Source organism: Archocentrus centrarchus, unplaced genomic scaffold (assembly GCF_007364275.1).
Source record: "Archocentrus centrarchus isolate MPI-CPG fArcCen1 unplaced genomic scaffold, fArcCen1 scaffold_64_ctg1, whole genome shotgun sequence".
Taxonomy (NCBI): domain Eukaryota; kingdom Metazoa; phylum Chordata; class Actinopteri; order Cichliformes; family Cichlidae; genus Archocentrus; species Archocentrus centrarchus.
In genome coordinates, this window is record NW_022060281.1 from 904,174 (window position 1) to 926,757 (window position 22,584).

Consider the following 22,584-nt stretch of genomic DNA (forward strand, 5'->3'; position numbering starts at 1 on the left):
AAAGATGTATATGTAATTAGCTAAAATTGAAGATTGAGACTTTTGCGCCACCTAGTGGCAAACGTGAGTGTGCCGACTGTGTATGATATACAGTAACCTGGGTGCTGCGAGGGTCAGCAGGTGGAGGAACAACAATACGATGTCTCTGATGGTCAGTGAATAAACTAACAGACGTGTTGCTGCAGTCGCTCGTTACTCACCGGCACTTTAAACGGAGACGTGTTTGGATTGTCGACTGCGACGCTCTTCTCCGAACTCCCCAAACCAGAAATACTCCTCCTCCTCGGAGATCGCTCCGAAGACACTTCTGCAAAGAGAGAGAGAGAGGGAGCGTTCATCATCATCATCAGCAGCCTCTGAGCTGAGCGATGAAGGACAGGTGGAGACATTCAGACATGATGGAGGGCGAACGACAGACGTTTCTACACCTTCTGCTCTAACGTTTTGTTCTCGGTGATCAAACCCGCTGAACTTTAGACCGGTCCAGTCAGTCTGAGGAGGACGTCCTTCTGCGACCGCCTCACCTCAGCGAGACTCTACCTGCTTCAGTAAAGACAACTGTGGCTGATTCCCACCAAAGACTGAAGGGTTCACACAGGAAGAAAGCTGAGACCAGACCTCGACTCCAGCATCCCTCTGTCCTGTTTTTTGGGCCATAAGATCAAATCCAGGCGGATATTCAGCATCTTTCTGATTCTCTGGTCTGTTTCGAGATAACATGAATATAAAAAGCCACAGACTTGGCTCCGATGCAGCCACCTGTCTCTGCAGCAAACTGATTGGTTACACATCTAAAACCAACTAGCATTAAGAACAGGGTAACACACAGAAAATGTAAAAACTGACCAAGAAGCCGAAAAGATGAAGACAAATCACAAAGAGCGGCTATGCTAACGGCTTAGCAGCACATCAATAACACAACGGTGACTCCAGCAGGAGCAGGATGAAGCAGCACAGCTTTGAATGACCTGCTTCTAATATTTAAACGACCACAGTCAAGTTTTTCTGGCAGGTTCGATTCTTTCCTGCACACACAGATCTGCCCCTCTGTCTCCTTCACTATAAAAATCCGTATCAGCCACACAAAGCTTCCTGCTGCAAACATTTCAGCCTCCTCCTCAGCACAGACATCCAGTGGGCCATACTGGACCCGGGCCTGGGCCCTGAGCCCACCCCTTGACACCCCTGCTCTAAGGCAGCCGTTTGGAGCAGAGCCAGAATCAGCTGTGGGAGTTCCATTCAGATCTAGTTCAGGCTGCCAGCTGCGTTAACACGAGGGGAAAGCAACACGTTTGATGCTGAGACGCCGGCGTCCGACCGGCAGCGCGTGGAGCCGACATGATGTTTACATGCTGTGGAAACACGGCCAAACGTGCCGCTCTGCAACAGGAAGTGAGCGCAGCATGCAGCAGCAGAGAGCTGGATCATGTTCCAGCTGCAGGAGATGCTCGCCGCATGCACGCCGCAGGCATGCAGCGCTGCCAGGAAGCCGGGGACAAACTTTCATGCACCCTCCACCCCCACCAACTAAACCGCCCCCCAGGACGGAGAAAGAGGAGAGCCGACGGGGACGCCATCGGCGCTGGTCTTTCTCTCTTGGGACAAAGTTGAGGCAACATGCGGCAGGAAGCCAGGTATGACAGGTCGGTCACATGACACGGACAGAGACATACAGAGAGAGAGAGAGGGAGACGGTACCTCGATCGCAGCTGTTCCCCATCATCTGAGGAGAGGACACACACACACAGAGTCAGACGGGATTGGCCGGAGCCGCTGCCACCTGTCAGCCAATGAGGATAAGCTGCAAACATCCGTCTTTGTCCCGTCCTCCACTTTGGCACCCCCCCACCCCTCCCCACCGCCACCCCTCCCTCCTCAGCACCGCATCCTCCTCCTCTTCCTTCACGCTGCCTCCTTTCCCATCTCCTCCTCCTCTCTCTCCACTCAGCAGTAATTCTAAGCCTCGCTCGGCCGCTCGCTGAGGTTTTACCGCATTTCTTCAATCAATCCCACAAACTGCTGTTCTGCCGTCTCTCCTCCTCCTCCTGTCTTCCTTCCTCTCTGCAGACCCTCCTCTCTGTGTCTCTGCAGCACCTCCCTCTCTCTCCTCTTCCTCCCTCCCTGCATTTATCGCTGCCCTCGGAGGATAATTACCAAATAAGTTTCCCCTCAGCCGGCTGATGTGGGACACAACTCTGGGGGCTGAAACGCATCAGGGCTGCAAATTAACTCTATTTTCAGAGCCTGTGCACCGATCCCATCACTCTCTAATCAGCATTAATCACTTCTGAAAGCATAATTCATGCCATCGGTGACCCGGGACTCTTTTAAAAAGCTTCTTAATGACAAAGTGTTGAAATGATGCTTCATATTCAGGCTTTTTAACTAGCATAGGAGTTAACACTTTTCTTTGCCACATATTCAAGTGAATTTTTTTATTTTGGACAGACATCATTTTAGATTCATGGTTTGATCATCCAGGGTTCCTCCAGTGTGGAGCCTAACGAGCATCACTAACTTCCATGATGTGACTGGAATAGGAAGGGGATGGGACAGGAACAGGACTGATGTGACTTAAGTTACTTCATTGGGGCCCGAGCACAACCTGCGTGAAGGCCCTATTGTAATGGCTTTGGACATTCAGGCAAATGAAGTGCTTTTCTGAGGGCCTAAACATGCTCAAAAACAGGTCTGGTGAAAGTATTTTAATGGTTTCAGTCATGGTCCGTTCAAAATGGCTCTACAGCGCCACCTTTAGTTCAATTCCCACTGCTGTGTTTCACGTAAGTGTGTGAAATTTCGTACACATATGTAACATGTCCAGACGAACAAAACAGACCACAGGGTCCAGTGACCTAAACCCAACAGGAAGTCCGCCATTTTGAATCAAATGGCTGATTTTAGTGATTTCCTGCCCTTATACTCTCTCTAATAACTCAGAGGTTTTGGATGTTATCAACTTCATATTTGTTTTGTCTAATCTGCACACCAGGGGGAATCTAAATTTCAAAAATGGTGAGTTTTCACCAGAGGGCGTGGCCGTGACACCACAGTGAATTTCAATTATTCGCCAGGAAATTTTGATTGGCTGTCATTCAAAACTGCATTATCCAATCTGGATCAAACTTCTTCAGTAGGATGATGGTCCGCCCCTGAACCCATACATATGATAATATTTACTGACAGTTGCAGCGCCACCTAGTGGGAGCAGGAAATGTCATGTTTTACACTTTGAGGTACAGCTCCAATGGTTGAGCCGCAGCATCTCAAATGTCCCCTGGAAAGCCTTAACGAGTCGGTCTTACACTGTTTTCAAAACTGAGTTTTCGCCAAAGGGCGTGACCCTGGCAGGATGGCGACGTTCACCATGAACACATAAAGGGCCGTAACTCAAAGCCAACTTGCCCAATCTGCCTCAAACTTTAGTTTGATAAGCCTCCCGCCCTGAACACAATATGCATAAAGTCCCTAAACGTTAGAGTGCCACCTAGTGGGACCTGGAAATATCATGAAATACCAGGTTTTTTGCATAGCCCCGGAGCTACATTTTATCTACATATATGAAATTGTGCAGGCTCATGTAACATCCTAAGACGTACAAAAAAGTCTCTTGGACCCATACCCGAAACCCTACAGGAAGTCGGCCATTTTCAATTGAAGGTGTCAATTTTTGCCATTTCCAGGCCTCCTATTTGAATCAACTCCTCCTACGGCATTTGACCCAGTGAGACCAAAATGGCTCCAGATCATCTACACAAGTAGCTCATCAACACTTATGTAAAATTTTATAAAATCTCGAATGGTGTTGCCGTGGCAACCCTGTGAATTTGGGAATTCAATCATATACCACAGGTCATTGAATTGTCACATCTCAAACATACATTGTCCAATCTGTCCCAAACTTCACATGCTTCATGAGAGGGTGAAGACACAGGACACACCCATTTACCTGCTTTGTTTCACACTTGTAACGCCACCTATTGGCGAAAGGAAATCAGCAGTACACTGATAATCATCCGATGACCATTACAATTTCATTGATTGGGTGCAGGCATTACATTAGCCTCTTTCCCACCAACAGGGTTCTGGAGCCGGTGCCTTTATTTGAACTGTTAGGCGGCTTTTCCACCGCGGAAGCACTCGGTGCTCGGCCGAAAAACGGGTTCAACTCCGGCCCCGCAAGCTAGCTGGTCTGGAACCAAGAACACGTGACGAAAGCAGCAGAAGGCCGTGACTCTGCCGTCTCAACATCAAGTTTTCTACCATATTACATGTGTACTACAGGAGAAAAGCGAAGCGATTTTCACGGCTGTGAATTAGGTTGGGCTCTAAGGCTGAACTTGCTGCTTTGTATCAGTTCATATCACAGATAAAAGGACACAAAGTGCGTACTTGTCGTCTTGCTCTAATCGCTGTCTGTGTTTCCCTCTGTGCTGCACACAGATGCTGCAGTAGTTTGGTTTGGACCCTAAAACGTATTTGCAGCACAGAAAGGAGAGCGTGTTCTCCCACGTTTGTGACCTTCGGCTTTGTGTCCAGACGAGGACCCGCCCACACTCTTACGTAAAGGAGCAGTTCACAGAAACGCGGTGGGAACGCGGGCCCGTTCTTAAGTGTTTCGCCGGTTCATTGGGAACAGCACGAGCACTGGGAACCGGCTCCTCGGCGGTGGGAAAGTAGCAACAGAGAATCATGACACTTTAAGTAGTGGGCACTCACAGGCACCACCTAGTGGACGCGGGACACATTCGGCGGTCGAACGATGTGAGGTACGGATAGCCTGCTGGGCTGACAGCATCCCGGTGAGCCCGGTACTCTCCTGTTCGTGACAATCTCCGCGTGCGGCACTGCTCGAGCGCGCCACAGGTCAACACGCGCCAGGTGCGAGGGCCCGATCATCACCGCTTGTGGTTTTAATGTTCATTTATATCTATGGATCCAAGTATGTTTCATTTAAGCTGCTGCTGCATTTGCTCCTTTCTGTAGAGGTACGGAGGCCGATGGCGAGCGGCTGAGGTCTTGCTGTGGATCATATTCAGGGTTCAGGTGAAACTGGCCTCTGGGGCCCACGTGCTGAAATCTATTCATTCAAAATAAAAATCTATTTAAGCTCAAATTAATTAAACTCCACTTTAGCAGCAGACTGTTTTAGTAAATCTGTGGAACAAAATGCAGTAACTGTACCTTATTAATTTTGGGAAAATGGATTAATGAGCTGCTGTTTATCTGCACCGGTGGGGTAGCAGCTGATGTCTCAGCCTCATGCTGGAGCAAACAAAGACCTGAAATCTGTTTATGCTCACTGAGGCATAAATACACAATAGAAACATTAAATATGGTTTCTGTTTTATTGAGAGCTCCTTATTGGCTTCATTTCTGCTCAAAGGTTTCTCAAGATGCACCTGAGACATTCACACCTCACCAGGTGATGCGATGAATACGTTCAGTTTGTGTCCAGGTGAATGTCAGCCTCCTCACCTGTGCTGACCTGTTATTGACACACAGGATTCAGATTCCACCTTAAGAAGCCTGAGCTCTGAACCTCTGTGCAGCTAAAGTAAACCCCATGATGACCGAGCTCCTCTCAGATATCTTTATCAGTGGATCCTCTGATCATCTATAAATATCTATTGATCATCACCGTCTCAAATATCTATACTCAGCAGTAGGGCCACACCAGGAATCAAACCAACAACCATCTGATCTGTGATGAAGAGCGATCTGCAGTCTGCTCAGGTTTTCACCTTCCTCCTCCTCCTGCTGTTAACGAGATATTGATCAGTGGAGGCTCAGTCACTCGTGTCAGAGGATCGGTGACCTTCACAGACTGGGTCACAGTCAAACTGGAGACCAGCAGCTCCTCCTGGTGACGCCTTTCCCTCAGCTCAGGCTCTACTGTACAACACTATACAGCATTCTTCAATAACTGCCTTTATGCTTTGTGACGAGTGGGCGTGGCATCTGCTAAGACTGTATATAGAAGACAGACAAAGCCATGCATGCACTGACTTTGGGACTTTTTGAAAACATAACACACTGGGAACTGTCCTGCTGGTTTCTGAAGCATATTTGGACAAACGCTGACACAGGCACCTGCTAATTAGTGCTCAATAACATCCAATCCTGTTAGCGGAATGAAGCCACAGCAGCCATATGATTGGTCAGACAATTGCATTAAAAATGCTCCCAAAGGCTCCAACAGCACAAACACGGTCCAGAGCTCCAGTTCAGGGACGACTGTTAGCAGAGGTGAAGCCTAGCAGACAGCTAGCAGCTACAGCTGCCTGTGTCACCATCCACCTGTCAAAGAGGCCACGCCCCTAATAATGCAAACTTTAATCAGGCTGCAACCAGCTGTTTCTGCTGCAGAGTTGGACATTAGAAAATGCGACTCTGAGGGGACGTCTCGCTGCCGGAGCCTCCTGTGGACGTTAGAGGAACTGCAGGCTTCTATGGAACTGTGTGGAACTGGCTCTGCAGCGGCCTCTGAGGCCCTTTTTACACCAACCGGGTGCTGGTGCCGAGTGCTCGAACCATTCAGCGGTTTTTCCACCGCAAACGCACTCGGTGCTCAGCCGAAAAACGGGTTCAACTCCGGCCCCGCAAGCTAGCTGGTCTCAAACCAAGAACGCGTGACGAAAGCAGCAGAAGGGCGTGACTCTGCCGTCTCAATGTAAAGTTTTCTACCGCTGTTTCACTGCATGGTGTGTATTACAGGAGAAAAGTCATGCAGTTTTCACGGCTGTGAATTAGGTTGGGCTCTAAGGCTGAACTTGCTGCTTTGTATCAGTTCATATCACAGATAAAAGGACACAAAGTGCGTACTTGTCGTCTTGCTCTAATCGCTGTCTGTGTTTCCCTCTGTGCTGCACACAGATGCTGCAGTAGTTTGGTTTGGACCGTAAACGTTCGCAGTACAAGAAAGGGGCAAGGTTCTCCAGACAAGGACCCGCCCACACTCATACGTAAAGGAGCAGTTGACAGAAACGCGGTGGAAACGCGGGCTCATTCTTAAGCGTTTTGCCGGTTCATTGGAACCAGCACCAGCACCAGCACAAGCACCTCGATGGTGGAAACATGGTATGAATGTGTGAACAGATATACACCGGGGGACTCACAACTGTTTTCAGTTACTGGATCTTTCTGATTCCAGGAGCATCGGATTCATTTCCAGGCTGCTGTCCTCCCTCTGACCACCACGACTTGAGGTTAAATCGGCTCGTGTGTCAGTTTGTAGTTATCGAGCTTCCCGGACGGACTTGTGGGAAAACTGCTGCTAAAAATAGGCCTGAGGGCAGAGCTGAGGGAGAAGAGCAGGCTATCGGTATCAGGTGTCAGAGAAACTCATCTGTCAGCTGCTGGTGTAGCTGCACATGATGGTTTTATGATGTGAGTTTTTCAGCCTGTGTTTTAAAATCCCATCAGCCTCTGAGGACTCTCCCAACATCTGTGCGCTCACATCTGGATGATCAGTTTAATGTCTGCATCATCAACTCGACAGGGTGATGAACGAGGGGGCGCTCGAGGGCAACAAAGCTCCACAAACAAAAACCTGCACGTCCAGAACCCTCAGACAAAGGACAGGTAATGCTGACCAATCATGTCTGAGCAGACAGCGTGCAGGTAAACGCTCCGAGGCAGCCTCTTCCCATCATAAGCAGCTCAACCTGCCACCTGAGAGTGGGCGGAGCTCTAACACAGTCCAGGGTGTGTGTGTGTGTGTGTGTGTGTGTGTGTGAGACACTGCTCAAAGATGATGAATGGAAGGCTGTGATGTCATCAGAAAGCAGTGTGAGGAATGCTGAAGCTGACCTCTGTTGAACTCTGGCTCATTCAGGAGCTGACATACCTGATACACACTCACCTGACACACACAGAAAACAACAGTCTGCTGTTCAAAGAAACCTTTGTGTGAAGCTGTCTGCAAGGTGGAGTGGGCGGAGCCTTCACACCAGCAGGTTTTCAGGTGAGATTCCCAGAAAGCTTCACCTGGTTTTAGTGAATTTTTGCCCAAATGGAAAAGTAGAACTGTGAGGGCAAACTGCAACTTCTACTTTGTTTAGCATGAAGCTAAAACAGCCTGAGCTCAGTCTGTGCACATATGACAGCACAGCATAGGGCCCCCCATTTGGCCCCCCAGCTTGTTGATCAGAGTTTTGGTGGCCCACAAAAAAGTAGTTTAATGTGTAACTACATAAGTTTTTGTATTAATATTATAAATTTGCAAGAGTAATGAGTGCCCCCCCCCCCCCCCGGGTCTTTTAGAGTGAAAACAGTGACTGAGGAAAGCCCCTTGTTAGTGAGGGGTTATGTGATTGGTGGAAACAGCTTCCTGTGTGGGGCCTTGTCTATGATCAGTCATATCTAAGTCACATTAAGTAGAACATCTCCACAGACCTTCATCGGTCTCCTGCTGCAGTGAAGAAACAAGAACAAGCTGAAGCACTCTGATGACTATAAACGTTCTGCTCTCATCCTTCAGGACGGATCGGACCATCCTCTCTGTGTTGGGAACAGTTCTCCTGATGATGTGTCAGCTGGTTAAATGTGAGCAAGAATTCAGAAATTCAGGCGCTGGATCGAGGAACAAGTTCAGACTAAAACCAGAATTCCCGCTCCTGTTCCTGAAGCTGACCTACACCAGGTTTCAGGGAGTCTCATTAATCAGAGCAGATCTGGGCCGTTTCCGGCTGTTCTGATGTTTGTGGAGCTGAAACCTGGAAAAACTCCTGATGTTCACACTAAATTCTTTGGTGCTTCTCAGTGTGAACACAGACGGCGTCAGCCTTCCTCCTCCTCTTCCTCACACACAGCTCCGCTTTCACAAACTATTCAAAGAATTTCTTTTCACATAAGGAAACCAGTTCTGTTTGTGAGCGCCGCCGCCTCCGCTCGCTTCACATTCCTCTGAATGAATGAACAGCATCACTGAGCTCGCTGCACCTCCCACACCACGAGCACGGCGCAGAGCTCCGCCCTGCCCTCACCTGCCCCATCAGGTCACAGCTTAGGGTTAGGGTGCTATGAATGTTTTCATAATGAGACCTCGAGGCTCGTCTTAAAGCTTCATTAGGACCAACAGGTGCTTCCCCTGCCTCAGAGACGGTCCTGTTTGTGTTTTACAGCACGGCCACTTCAAGCTACACTACCTGGTTAACGTACTGGCCCACAGCTCAGGTGTTTTCAGCCCTGTTGCCACAGGTGTATAAAATCCAACAGGTACCTGTGCAGTCTGCCTTTGCAAATGTTTCTGCAAGAGCTCAGTGACTGAGTGTGGTACTGTAACAGGACACCACCGCTGCAACAAGTCAGCACATGAATCTCTCCCTCACTGCGCGGACAGCTTTGCAGCTCAGCGTCGCTGCCGCCTCAGTAAGCGCAGAGCTCCAAACCTCCTGTGACATTAACATCAGCACAGACTGTGAGCCGGGAGCTTCGTGGCTTTTGTCCTCAGAGCGTAGCTGTGCTGTGTCTCCATGAACCCTGCTGACATCTCCTCCACCTCTGATTTAAAAGTGCAGTTATTTTATTACAGGTCAACACCTTAAAATTTAATCAGACATTTTAATTCTGTTTATTCAGGTTTTTGTCGCAGCTTTTTTAACCAGATTCACACATTTGTTTAAATCTGCCATAGATCTCCTCTGCAGGGTCTCCACAAGGTCAAAGGTTAAAGTCCCTAAAAGCAAACATGCAGAAACCAGCGGTAGCTCCACCTCACGCGGGAGCAGAGGCATCTTCAGGAAATTTGGGACACAGTGATCTCAGCATAGCTGGAGTGCCACGATTTAGGCTAACTGTCACAGCATCCGTTAATAATGAGGAGCAGCCGAGCGCATGGAGCCGGAAGAAACGGGATTCAGAGCGGAGTCACCGAGCACCAGGCGTCCACGGCCTTCGAGAAGACGGCGCGTTACGTCTAAATCTGAGAGAACCCATGTTTCCCCACAGCCAGCTGCTGCCTTCGTCCGTGATGAAAGGTGACCCTTGACCCAAATGATGCTGCAGTGTGATGACTGCGGTGATGTCACTCTGAGGTTAGTTTGACTTCTGTGGGTTTATTTTCACTGTTTTGGGGTTTCAGGAACAATAAAGTTGTTTGGGTTCAAAGTATTGGTGCAACAAGTGCATCATGGGACTGACGGCACAGACGCTGAGGTCTCTGAGCCTCGCGGGACTGTAACTCACAACAGCGGTTACCATGGAGCTGCAGCCACAGGGCTGTGGTTTTTAAACTGTCCTCACAGGAAGTCATGACCTCAGCAGCTCACAGAGACGCTGCGCTGACCCAGTCACACAGAGGAGAAGGGGCGGGGCCGCTTCTCTGGATGACATCGTGCTTGTGACTGAAGTCGCACACAGATAAGGTGAATATTTATCCTGTGAGGAATCTCAGTGTCAGTCAGAATGATCTGCACCATGACATCATCACGCTGACCCGCAGATTCTTCAGCTTAATATCCAGAATTTATTCTAGAGAAACCAGCAGAACACCTTTTATTTGCTGATTAAATCTCAGGTCTGTCAGCCTGGGGGGGCACTTCCTGTTGGAACAGCTGGGGTGGGGGGGCTTCCTGTTTGCACCTGTGTGCTCTGACACGGAGCTTTGATTTGACAGTCAAATCACCAGCAGCCACGTTTGCTCCAGCTGACACGATCCAAAGAGAGCCGTCCTCCGTGCTTTCATCCCAGAGACAGCACCGCATCCTCACATCCTCGCCACACTGCACCGACCGCCTGTTACAGGACTGTAATCTGCCTGCATCGCACATCTATGCACACCTGAGGACCCGCTGGCAGCAGCAAGAGCTCATTTAGGGATGCGATGATGGACTAAAAAGCTGGAACGGTGATCCTTTTCATTTATCAGGGCACGTGACGGCAGCAGAGCTCACCTGGTGTTTGTAAAAGTTTAGAGCAACTTAACTGCTACGCTCCGACACGCCATTACCTCACACTCAGGTGTGGGTCACACCTGCTGGGACACTTTTACAGCATGTTATTAACAGCCTGCTCCACTCTGTGTGCGAGGCTGAGATCAGGGAAAGGAGAAAACATGAACACATACCACAGCGGGCTCCACCACAGGACTGAAACAGCTTTAACCTGCCATCCCTTCAATGACAAAAACCCACGATTCTCATCAGATTTATCAATCCATATTTATCAATGGGGTTTGCACTGGCACTCTCACTTTGATGTTTAGTTACTGTAGATTGTATTTTTCTTGCTGCTGTTACACAATAATTTCCCTTGTGGGATCAATAAAGCATCTATCTATATTTCTCTGATTCTCATCATCATCTCTCACTGATAGATGACACATTGTTAAACTTATATTCCTGAAGGTGTTTGTTAAGTTTTATTTTACAAAGCGGAGCCTGCTGGTCCTGGATCAGTACTCGGACGCCTGAAGAGCCGCGTCTGTGACTGTGGTTTGAAAGCGCGGATTACGTGAAGTTTGTATGATAACTGTTCAAGCTTCTGTTTTCTGTAAATCAGATTTAAAGCTGCGCTGAAGTCGAACCCGCAGCAGCTCCGGATCGATAACTGATGCTCGAGCTGCTGATCGGCGCTTTCAGACACACAAACTAACTTCTCCCTCCGTTTATTCTTTGCGCAGCGTGAAGCTGCAGGTTTCTGCACATAAACTTCACCCGAACACGCGTCCGAGCGAAGCCGGCGGAGAGAGCTCCGGAGGCGGACAGCTGGCCGAGCGGCTCCCGCTGTCTTTCCGACATCCGGAGCTCCGAACAGGGGGTTAAAAAGAGAGGGAGACTCACCCGGAAAGTCCATCAGAACCGCGATAACTCATGTCCTCGGTCAGCCTGGAGGCTTCCCCCCGTCAGCAAACCGCAGCTCAACGCACACTTCCGCCCAGACCTTCGCAATAAAAGTCCGAACAAGGAAACTGCCTCAAAGAGCTCGGCCTTCAGAATAAAACTAATAACAGCATGTCTGAGCTTCAGATGTTTAACAGGCTGCTCCAGCTTTTAAAGGAGCCAGTTTTAGCTCACCCTTTATATTTGTGGTATGTTATTCATGTCCTGTTACACAATGAGCTACACGTTAGAGCCGAGCCTCACAAATTATGACAATAAAGGTTTTATGTTACCAGCAAGAACCAACGACTACAAAAAAAAGCCAGTTTGAAGGCTAAACCTGCTTGGAGATGAGTTGGTGAGTGTTTGCAGACAGCTCTGCAAAGGAGGGCGTTTTAGTGCAGCACCCTCTTTGCAACCAATTTCACCCTCAGAGTCAGCAGCCTCCAGAAGATACTTTCACAGCTTCTTATGGGCCGTTCTTATTCTGTTTATTCCTGTGAGTAATAACAGCCTGCTGCTGCTCTGTCTGCTGATCACCGTGGGGTTTCATCATCGGTCAGCAGCACAGAAGGTGGGCGTGTCCACCAGGACGCCATCTTTGATTGCTGGGCATTTTTAAGCCTCAGCATTTTCCTTTGGGCTGCTGCCATGTTGATTTCTAGAGCCAAACTCAGTGCACGTGTTTGTATTCATGGACACAAACTGATGAGCTCCTGCATGACGATCAGTGCAACTGCATAAGGAACGTGTTTCAGCAGGAAGGAGCTGAGTGTTAACCTAAAACATGATCCTTTTTAAAACTGAGTTTTAATGAGAACATTTCTGTCACATGTAGGACCCCCATCACCAGATTTCCACCCTTTAAAAGCGGAAACATTAATTCTGTGTTCGTGATGAAGGTCGGGACTTTTCCACAAACTCTGAGAGCACAGGCTCATCGTCCACGCTGGATTTGGTCTCTTTGGACTCTTATTGATTCACTGAGGACTCTCACGAGCGCCTCCTGCTGTGCCCCCGGCTGAACTGCAGACAGTTTTTAACAGGAAGTGGAACGGTTCCCGTACGCTGACTCCTTCACTTTTACACTGAGATGAACAAAGCCAAGCACTTGATCTCACATAACTTCCTGCTGATTACTGAAAATGTGCTGCTGTGGATTCCAGCTCGTACTTGGAACTGGAAGCTCCGCGGTTGGCTGACAGAAGCGGATATTTCTGGGTTGGTACTCTCCAAAAACCGTGGCTGTAATCATGTGACCAACGGAAGACGATCCTTCTGTCAGTGTCTGTCGAGCCAGCGTAAATCCAGAATTACAGTCTGAACACAAATCCCAAATAAACTCTACTGAGAACATTTACAATAACCGACTGCTGTTTAACTATAAACCGCCTCTTCCGGCAATGACCTGCAGCCTGACAGGAAGACACCTGCACAGGTAAGAATGTGGCTGAGTGAAGGTGTGATTTGAGGCCTCTGAATACTTTCACATGCAGATCACTTTCCTGAAATCAGTGAACTTATCTGCTGCGACCAGGAGGAGGCTGCAGAGCTGAGACTCTTAATGAGCAGTCAGTCAACACTGTAATTAGACCGTACTGAAGACAGAGGACTACAATTACATCTCAGCTGCTGTCGCTGCTGCTCAGCCCTCAGTTTGCAAACGAAAAGCTAAAGACAGCAGAACAAGGAGCAGCAGGAGGATAACCCGGGGTTCCTGATTGAGGACTGTACTTCTTGCTCTGGTTGAATGCACTCCAGTCTGAGCACAGCATCAGATGTTTCAAACCTCCGATGAACTCAAAGGAACAAGCAGATGTTTCATTAAGCTTTAAACAGTCTGAATTAAAGATGAAAATAAAGAGAAATCCAGTTTAAAACCACTCATATCATCATTCATCATACTGATCCAGAATAAAACCGTTCCCAGTAAATCCACTTTAAATCCAGCATGAAATCCATCATAATTCTAGTGTTACACCAGTGACCCATCAAGCATCATTTCCAGTGTAAATCCTGCCTCAAACCCAGTAAAAATGTGTCATCAGAAACAAATAAATCTGTGACTGCATAGAATAAATGTTTCCTCCAGCCTTAAAACAGTATTAATCCAACATTAGACCTGGTATTAAACCAACTTTAGATCCAGCATTAACAGCCCCACAAACACTGGATTTAACCCCAGTGATAAACCTGGATCAGGTCACATTCCAGCATTAAACCAGACCCACCCTTAACCCCAACATACACGAGTTTTCCTACAGGTAAAACCAGTTTAAACTCAGTATAAGCCAACAGTTTATACTGGGTTTCCTGTATGCTGAAAGGCTGTCTGGGCTGGACCATCATTAAAAACCAGGAAAGTCCAGTTCCAGTATAAATGTCATGATAAACTAGTCCGGCTCATTTTAAACCCAGTTTAACTGGATTAAACTCATGAATAAACCAGGACTAAACAGTTTGATTCCAGCTAAAAATAAAAGGATGGATTTAAGGAGGTAAATGGGTTTGAAAACAGCATGAAACGCAGTATAAATCTGATATTATACCTGAGCTAATATACTGGTACATTTCCACCATCAGCCTGCTATTAAACCAGTTCAGCTTCTCTTAAACAAAACAAAGTATTAACATCAGCCCCCACACACTGGTTTAATCCCAGTATACACCCAGTTTAAACTGGTTGTTAGGGGCCTGTTGTGTGGAGGCAGAATGGCCACATTAACATATAAATAACCTCCCCAGCCGAGGGGCCGGTGGGTGACAGGGGATTAAGGGGGTCAGCGAATGAATGAGCTTCTCTGTGGCTGAATGAGCAGGTGGGGGTGGGGGCTTCTATCAGTCCTCTAACTGATCAATAAACTCATCAATGAGACTAAACTCTGAGTCAAAGCATTTTAAACTGTCTGCATGTTCTTTCCTGATAGGCTCAGTCCAGGACCTGATTTAAATCATGGACCCCTGCAGCTCTGGGTGGGAATCCCCTCAGCCCGGGCGTCCCACGGGGGGCAGCGGGGGTCAGCAACATTCCTTCAGACGGGCGGACGGACACTGGACGCTTTGTCCTCAGACATTCCTCGGTCAGAGGCGACGTTCCAACGCAGAGCTGCAAAATTACAGGCTGCACCCGAACGCCTCATTACAGCAGACAAACATCCACCTGAGAGTCGCAGCCGGGCCGACGCCCCCCCAGGAGGATGGGTCAGAGTTAAACCACAGAAACCACCCACACTGCACACGAATCAAACTCCTCCCACCTCGAGGCAGCGGTGAGCACGAGCCTGTCAACAGGAAGTCCTCAAACCTCACACGGGACGGGAGAACGAGCTCGCCGGGACAAATCTGTGAGCACCGGGCAACAGGCAGCATCGCCCACCACCAGAAAGAAACAGACATTTAAAAGCCATAAACTAGAATAGCTAATAAAAATAAAATCATATAATATTCAATCTTATATTCAAACCAGCATGAAACCACAGACGGAGTTTATGAGTAAAACAGTTTTAAACCCAATATAAGTCTCCAGTTTAACCAGTTAACTGCCCCAGTATGATTCCAGTATAAGACCCTGCAACAATCCAACCTCCCATCACTGTTAATCCAGGGCCAGCCAGTAAACCTGCACAAACTCCACAGTATGAAAACCAGACTTAAACCAGTAAAAACATTCTTTATAAGCTGGAATGACTCAGGCTTAAACCCAGTATTCAGACCAGTATAAATCCAGTTAGATCAGTATTAAACCAGTAAGAATCCAGTACTCGAATCCTTTTTAAGCCACAGGTTGGCGTGATGCTGCAGAAGCACTCGCCTGTTTCTGAAAGCAGCAACGAGCAGCAAAGTTTTTATCTGCGACTCCCTAATTCCAGGAGAACATCTGTGCAATTCTGTGCAAAGCTTCTTCTTCTCTTCATGTGACGTCACATGACGCAGGTTTCTGCCTCTGAGGACAGAGATGCTCAAACCCTCCTCATCACAGCCGCTCTTTTGTTTTGGCTCTAACTCTCATGATGACAGCAGGGTTTGGCCTCTCGCTCTCTCACACACTCACAGGTAATCCACCAGGTATTACATAACCTGCTCTGATGCTTACCAAGCATGGCAGTGGCGCCCTCTGCCTGGAACTCGGGGAACTGTCCCTCTGAGGGGACGCTGACGGTCCTGCGGAGGCTGCGAGCCTTTGCCAAGTCTGTGGGGCTCTCCTGAGCATCACCTGCAGCCTGTGGGGGGAAGAAGAGGAGGAGAGGGAGGTTAACGAGTGTCTCACGGGAGGCCATGTGACCTGTGGGACCTGAGGAGTCGCACCTCATCGTCCTTGTTGAGCAGGATGAGCTGGGTGTCCGTCAGGATGCAGAACTTCCTGTCCCAGGAGCCGCTGTCGGTGTAGGGACTCTGACCACAGGATAATCGGTGAGCCGGAGGACCTTTAACATCTGGAAACAGAAAAGCTCAAATTAGACTGAGAAAGAACCTGCAGGACGATTTCTACCAGTCAGACACGATGCAGACTCCCTCACAGGAACTTTATATGTCGACGTTATTCTCAGATATTTAAAACCCAATAAGTGCCCCTCCATCCAGCTTTGACAGCTGGCCTTCACCTGTGAGGTGTTTCAGGAAACCAGAGGGAGACGAAAGGTTAAGAAAATCAACTCCATCAGACGGGGATGGAAGGACAACACGAGAATAATCATTTGAGTGAGCAGTTCTTCCCATCCCCCTGTCCTGAGGAAAACAAACGCAGCTCCACGTGGACGGATGGACATGCACGGTGCAGAGTCAGAATCAGTGTTGGAGGTCACCACATGAAGTCTGCAGAGCTCCTGCTGCTCCTGCAGAGGGCGCTCTGGATCTAAACATCTGAGCCTGCCTGGTCTCAGCTCCAGATGAGGAGAGGAAGAGGAAGGAGGGCAATTAAAAATGAAAGTGACGTGACATCAGCAGAGGTCAGAGGTCACGTCAATGTGCATTAGAGGAGAAGTCTTCACACTGAGCTGCTGCAGATTTAACAGCTGCTCATCTCTGATTTCAGCTGGTGACGTTTTTCTTTTTGTGGTTGAATTATTAATGTGAACAAAAATAAAAATGATTCAGCAGCAGAACAGCTGCTGTGAAAGAAACTCATCATCTGTAGTGAACTCACAGCTCTGAGTTCATTATTATTGTGTGTGAACATGCAGAGCTTTATGTGCTGATGGTTGAATATCACACTGATGCTCTCATCAGTCCCCAGACACGAGCCCAAACCTCTGATACCAGAAAATAAAGACCTGATGGCTGAGAGAGAAAATACCACATTAAATCTAATATTCAAACCAGTTTAAACTCTGCATTAAACACACAACGATCCCAGCAAAGAAACCAATATAAACACACAGTTCAGCCGTATAATAATCCACAAACCAACCAAATCAAACCCTCTACAAATCTACAATTAAAGAGCTGTTCAGTCCATTTTCAGCCCAGTATGGATCCAACATCTAACCCAGTACGCTAACCACAGTTAACACAGTTTAAACACAACAGGAGAAACTCAGTGAATGAACCGTGAGATAAAACCAGTGTTCCTGCTGCTCTCATATTAAACCTACACCAGCATCCATCCCACAAACATCCAGCAACAAACAGCAGGATCCAGTATATTCGAACCAGTAAAGATCTGGGAAAAATCCAGTTAGAGCCAGAATTTAAAAATACTGTATAATCCCCAATAATCCCAACGAGCTTCATCAACCTCAGGACGGGATTAAAGACACGTCTTTAAAGCTGTGTGTGTGTGTGTGTGTGTGTGTGTGTTTATGTGTGACTGTGTATAAAGCAAACAAACCTTTAACAGATCTTATACAGTCAAACATGTCATTTGGTGTTAGGGGTTCAGACTGGGGGGGTGGGCGTCAACTAAAATGGCCACCAATCACAGGACACGATCAGCGAGGGACGGCAGGGAGATGTCCCAATATTGGTTCTGCAGGTGTAATTACCACCTGACCCTGATCGCCCCGCCCTCCGGAAACAGATATATATTTTCTCTATATTTTTTATTTATATATTGTGTATTTTATTTTAAATGTAGTATTTATTTTCACAAGATTGTAGAAATGGACTTGATTTCAATAAATGCAGCGTTAAAGTCAGTGAGTACTCATGTTAAATAATCATGGTTTCTAAATAATTGTGATGATGATTTTTTGCATAATCAAGCAGCCCTCAGTGTGCGTGTGTGTCCGTGTTCCGGTAAACAGACGGTGCTTTCACTGCACCTCATTGTGCTGGGATCATTCAGCGTTAGTGTGGCTCTGTAAACACAGACACCGGCTCACGGCCCATGATGAAGCTCCTGATGAGGGTTTAAAGAGAAGCGATCAGAAGCTCAGCACTTCGCTGTACGCAGGCTGTAGCTTCGTTCTTTTTGATTCCACTATTTCATCCAACTATTAGTGCTTAACGGTTATTTATGGTATGTTTAACAGCTTGGGCATGTTCCACATTTCTTCTGGTTTGTTCCCTCTTAGGTTGAAGTTGCAGAGAAAAGGGAAGATTTAAACAGCCATTATCAACTTCCATATTCTTTAAAGCTCCTGTGGAGCTCGCTGACACACAGAGTCACAACGTTCACACTCACACTTAGAGCACAACCCCACTGACTGCATGTCTTTGGCTGTGGGAGGAAGTACCGGAGAAAACCCACAGACATGGGGACATTCCATCTGAATTCAAACCCAGGACCTTCTTGCTGTGAGGCTACACCGCTAACCGCTACGCCATACACGGTGTTAGACTAAATCAGCTTAAAATAAATACATTTAAAATAAGTGTTAGAATAGAATAGAACGCCTTTATTGTCGTTATACAGGATGTACAACGAGACTGGAGTTACAAAAACCCAAAGTTTAATTACCGTCACAGAGCTGTGATAGCCTGAGTTTATATGGTACAAAACTGCAACTACAGAGAAGACTTTTATTTTGTAGGATAAGCCTCATTCCTATTTTTCAAAATAAAGGTTATTTAAACATATTTACTGTTATTTGGGTAAATTCAGCACCATTTGGAACCATGAAACCAGACCAGCCATCATCTTTAGACAAATTTTACTCAAGTCAAAGCTGCATCATGGAAACCTCACGAACTGGGGACAGGACGGACAGAAGCTGGTGGCTCACTGAGGCGGAGGCCTGCTCTTTGTGGGTTCAGCTCCCATCAGGCAGCTCAGAATAACGAGCCCCGTGAAGCGAGCTGAAGGGCTGAGGAGTCGGTGCAGAAAGCAGCTGAGCAGCTACATTTTCAGCAGACTATTTCTGGCTGCATACTAAATCATCCACATCACGGCTCGGGGCCTCCAAACCCCCCCGAGAGCGGCGAGGGACGCACACCTGCTTCTGCTCAGAGCCGCCGAGCGAGGAGCACGAACAGAAGGATAATTGGACGTTTTTGTCTCGTTCCGTCCACGAGGGACTGGAGCTCGGCTAATTAGCTGAGCTCAGGTCCGCTGCCACCGATGAGACATGCGGACGCCTCAGAGAGCCGAACAAAGACAGGAAGCAGAGACTGGATGCCGCCGGCTGCCAGCCTTACATAACAGCACGAACTGCCTGAACCGCTGTCACGCAAACCTCCGCAGAGGTGCTGGAGATGCTCAGCCAGGATGGCTGAAAGGAGACGAGCAGGAGTCTGAGGACAAGCATCCTCCATGTTACACCGTCACTTAAACCTCCAACATCTACAGCAGGGGTATTCAACTCCAGGCCTCGAGGGCCGGTGTCCTGCAGGTTTTAGATGTGTCTCTGCTTCAACACACCTGAGTCAAATATAGAAGTCATTAGCAGGACTCTGGAGAACTTGACTGCATACTGAGGAGGTAATTCAGCCATTTGACTCAGGTGTGTTGGATCAGGGACACATCTAAAACCTGCAGGACACCGGACCTCGAGGCCTGTAGTTGAATACCCCTGATCTACAGCTTCACGCAGGGTCGTCCCCTCAGGTGGGCGGAGCTTCGTCACGTTTGTTTTTGTCCTCCTCAGTGTTTCTATCAGAAATGATCTACAGATATTCAGAATAACTGATTATTCAACTATTCATCTCTCACCATCGTTACACTGATCGCTGAACTAAATCTGTACAGATGTGATCACAGGGATCAGTGTTCAGTAAACATTAATCACACTTTGTGATTAAAATCAATGCTTTTGATATGAGACCTGCTGAAACTGTAAGATTATCAGAGGTCTGATGGTCCAAGTCTCTTGCATCACTTTTTTCCTCCTAACCTGATGTCCCCACTTTTATTGTAAAAGCTGACACGTGAGACACTGACAGCTTCATGCTTGCAGCTCAGGACATAAGTTTGTGCTCCTGCACACTTGTTCAGTGTCCCTCTCTGAAACTGCAGCTTGTGTGAGGCGGCGGTCCACAGGAAGTCCCCTCCGCCACCGCCTGCCTCCCTGCCCCGCGCCATGGATTAAGCTTCTATATTTGGTTGGGCGGCCGGATGATCCGGGCCCGGTGAAAAGGTCAGAAACGGCCAGGCTGGATGACAAGCTCGCCGGAGCGTGAAAATGTTTAATCTGCTGCCGCTGGACACGCCGAATGGCGGTGTCTGAAATCTGCATGATGGTCTGATGAACTCTGAAACGATGGCGGCGGCGAGGCGTGTCTGACTGTGAGGTGAGATGTTTGAAGCTCGTCATCCATCCGCTGCACTCGCACGCACAGCTGACACGTGTCAGGTCAGACGGCTCTGTGCTCCTTGGTTAAAAGCTTTGTGTTGCCAATGTCTGAACACACTGTAACAACTTAAAGATGAGACCCTCTCTGACCCACACCTGAGGTCACGCCCGTCAGGGACGACTCGACAGGACGAGTCATCGTTATACTCTCTGAGCTCCTCCTAAAGGCTGCATACAGAGTTGCTGTACAGTAGCACAAATTAGTGTTTCAAACACTTTGTTGCGTCAGATGCATGAATTTATTTGCCGATACAAGTCTTTGAAACCTATGAAACGCTCGTGATCGTTCTTCACTCTATCATAGAAGCGTCTGCATGGATGGGTACACGTGGATGCAGCCGTGGGCTCACCATCTGATGAGCAACTATTCTGTTACCACATCAGCTTTCACCCACCCAACACTAAACAAGCCACAGCACAGGTCTCCTTCACAGCCACACGGAGCCCTTTCTATCTGCACCACAAACATCTGTGTGAACACTGCAGCAGCTGCTGAGGTGCCCATGAGCAGGGCAGGGCAGGGCAGCTGCAGAGGTCATAATGAGCAAAGGAGAAAGTTCTCCACTTTTCAGACGGCGTGTTTGTGTGTTGGTGTGTGTTGTTGTGAAGAGAAACTTGACTCCGGCCAAACCTCCACTGGGAATGTCTGAGAGTCCACCACCTGTCCCCCCTCTCTCTCTCTCTCTCTCACACTCTCTCACACACACACACACACACACACACACACACACACACACACACACACACACACACACACACACACACACAGTGACCCTGGACATGCCCGTCATGCTCTCTGTGTGTTTGTGTTTATGTGATCTATATCTGGAGTCTCTAATCGTTTTCTCACACAGTTATTTTCGTGTTGCAGACGATGGAGGCTGAAACTTCACCTGCCAGGAACACCTGTGCACCACCTGAGAATGAAGTCCGTTGAAAACAGGTACAGCTAGCATGTCACAAATCTGCCAGAACTAGGCGCAGTCACCTGAGAGCAGACTGGACAGGTGGACGAGGCCATGGACAAAGAAGAGTCAAATAACAGCAACGCCGTAAACATGAACGAGAGCAGCCCAGACTGCCCCTGGAGACGGTACAAAGCTACAACATGCAGGACTACCACGCTGGGACCTTTTGGACCAGTTCTGTGGAAAATATCCCAATCAATTTCTCCCAAACTATCCAAAAATATAGACGGGAAGTATCCTGGATAAAGTATCTGGTAGAAGAAACTCTGAAGCCTTAGAGTCAAACTCAGGGAATAAAAATCCCTCTGTTTGCTGTTCGTGTGTAACACCTGCCGGGACGCCACAGCTCCCAGAGGGTTAACTCAGGGATACACACACACACACACACACACACACACACACACAGACACAGGCTGCTTTGTCTGTCGACCTGCAGCAGCGGGCAGGCCCGTTGCCATAGCAGCCAGTAAACACGGCCCCTTTCCTCCAATCACAATGTGGTGACATCACATTGCTGCTTTATCAAGATGTGACGGTCCAACAGGAAGTCAGGAGGTGAAACCACAAAGAACAGAGAGGGGTGTCACTCAGGCTGCAGATAACACACACACACACACACACACACCCTCCTGACGTGTGTTCTCACATGTCTCTGCAGGCTTTGGGTAACATCCATGCAGATTTTGATGTTTCTGTTTCTCCAGCTGAAACACACTAAAATCTGTCTGTGCTTGTGTTTGTGTCCTTACACACAAACAAAAGCTTCCTGTTGGAGGTCAGAAACACCTGAGGTTTCTCCTCAGCTGTACCCACAGGTACCTCACAGCATCTGCCGAAGGCTTTCCTGACTCCACTATAACACCTTTCTTTAACGAGGAAGTGAAACTCTTCAGATGAGGAATGGTTTGAGAGGCTGTCCGGGGCCCAGACGCAGAATCTCCACTGAGGCTGTGACACATAAAACTGGCCCGCAGATAAAGTCAGTATGACACACCTATAATCAGCAGCTTTGCCACAGCTCATTATGGTCAGCTGTCTGTCCCTGCATCAGGCAGCAGCATGGAG

The 22,584-nt window shown here is 48.1% G+C and overlaps 1 protein-coding gene across 4 annotated transcripts in view; it reads right to left on the reverse strand.

Moving 5' to 3' along the window:
• Nucleotides 1-22,584, reverse strand: part of rasal2 (RAS protein activator like 2) — a 72,741-nt gene that overhangs the window by 19,915 nt on the left and 30,242 nt on the right. For 3 of the 4 annotated variants that reach the window (XM_030725642.1, XM_030725641.1, XM_030725640.1), the window contains exons 2-4: nt 16,128-16,255; nt 15,916-16,042; nt 201-307 (exon numbers count right to left, since the gene is read on the reverse strand). In XM_030725642.1, the coding sequence (XP_030581502.1) occupies nt 201-307; nt 15,916-16,042; nt 16,128-16,255 (362 nt within the window). Of the gene's footprint in view, nt 1-200; nt 308-11,783; nt 11,879-15,915; nt 16,043-16,127; nt 16,256-22,584 lie in introns of those variants that run through there. The other variant, XM_030725643.1, reaches the window with a different exon arrangement.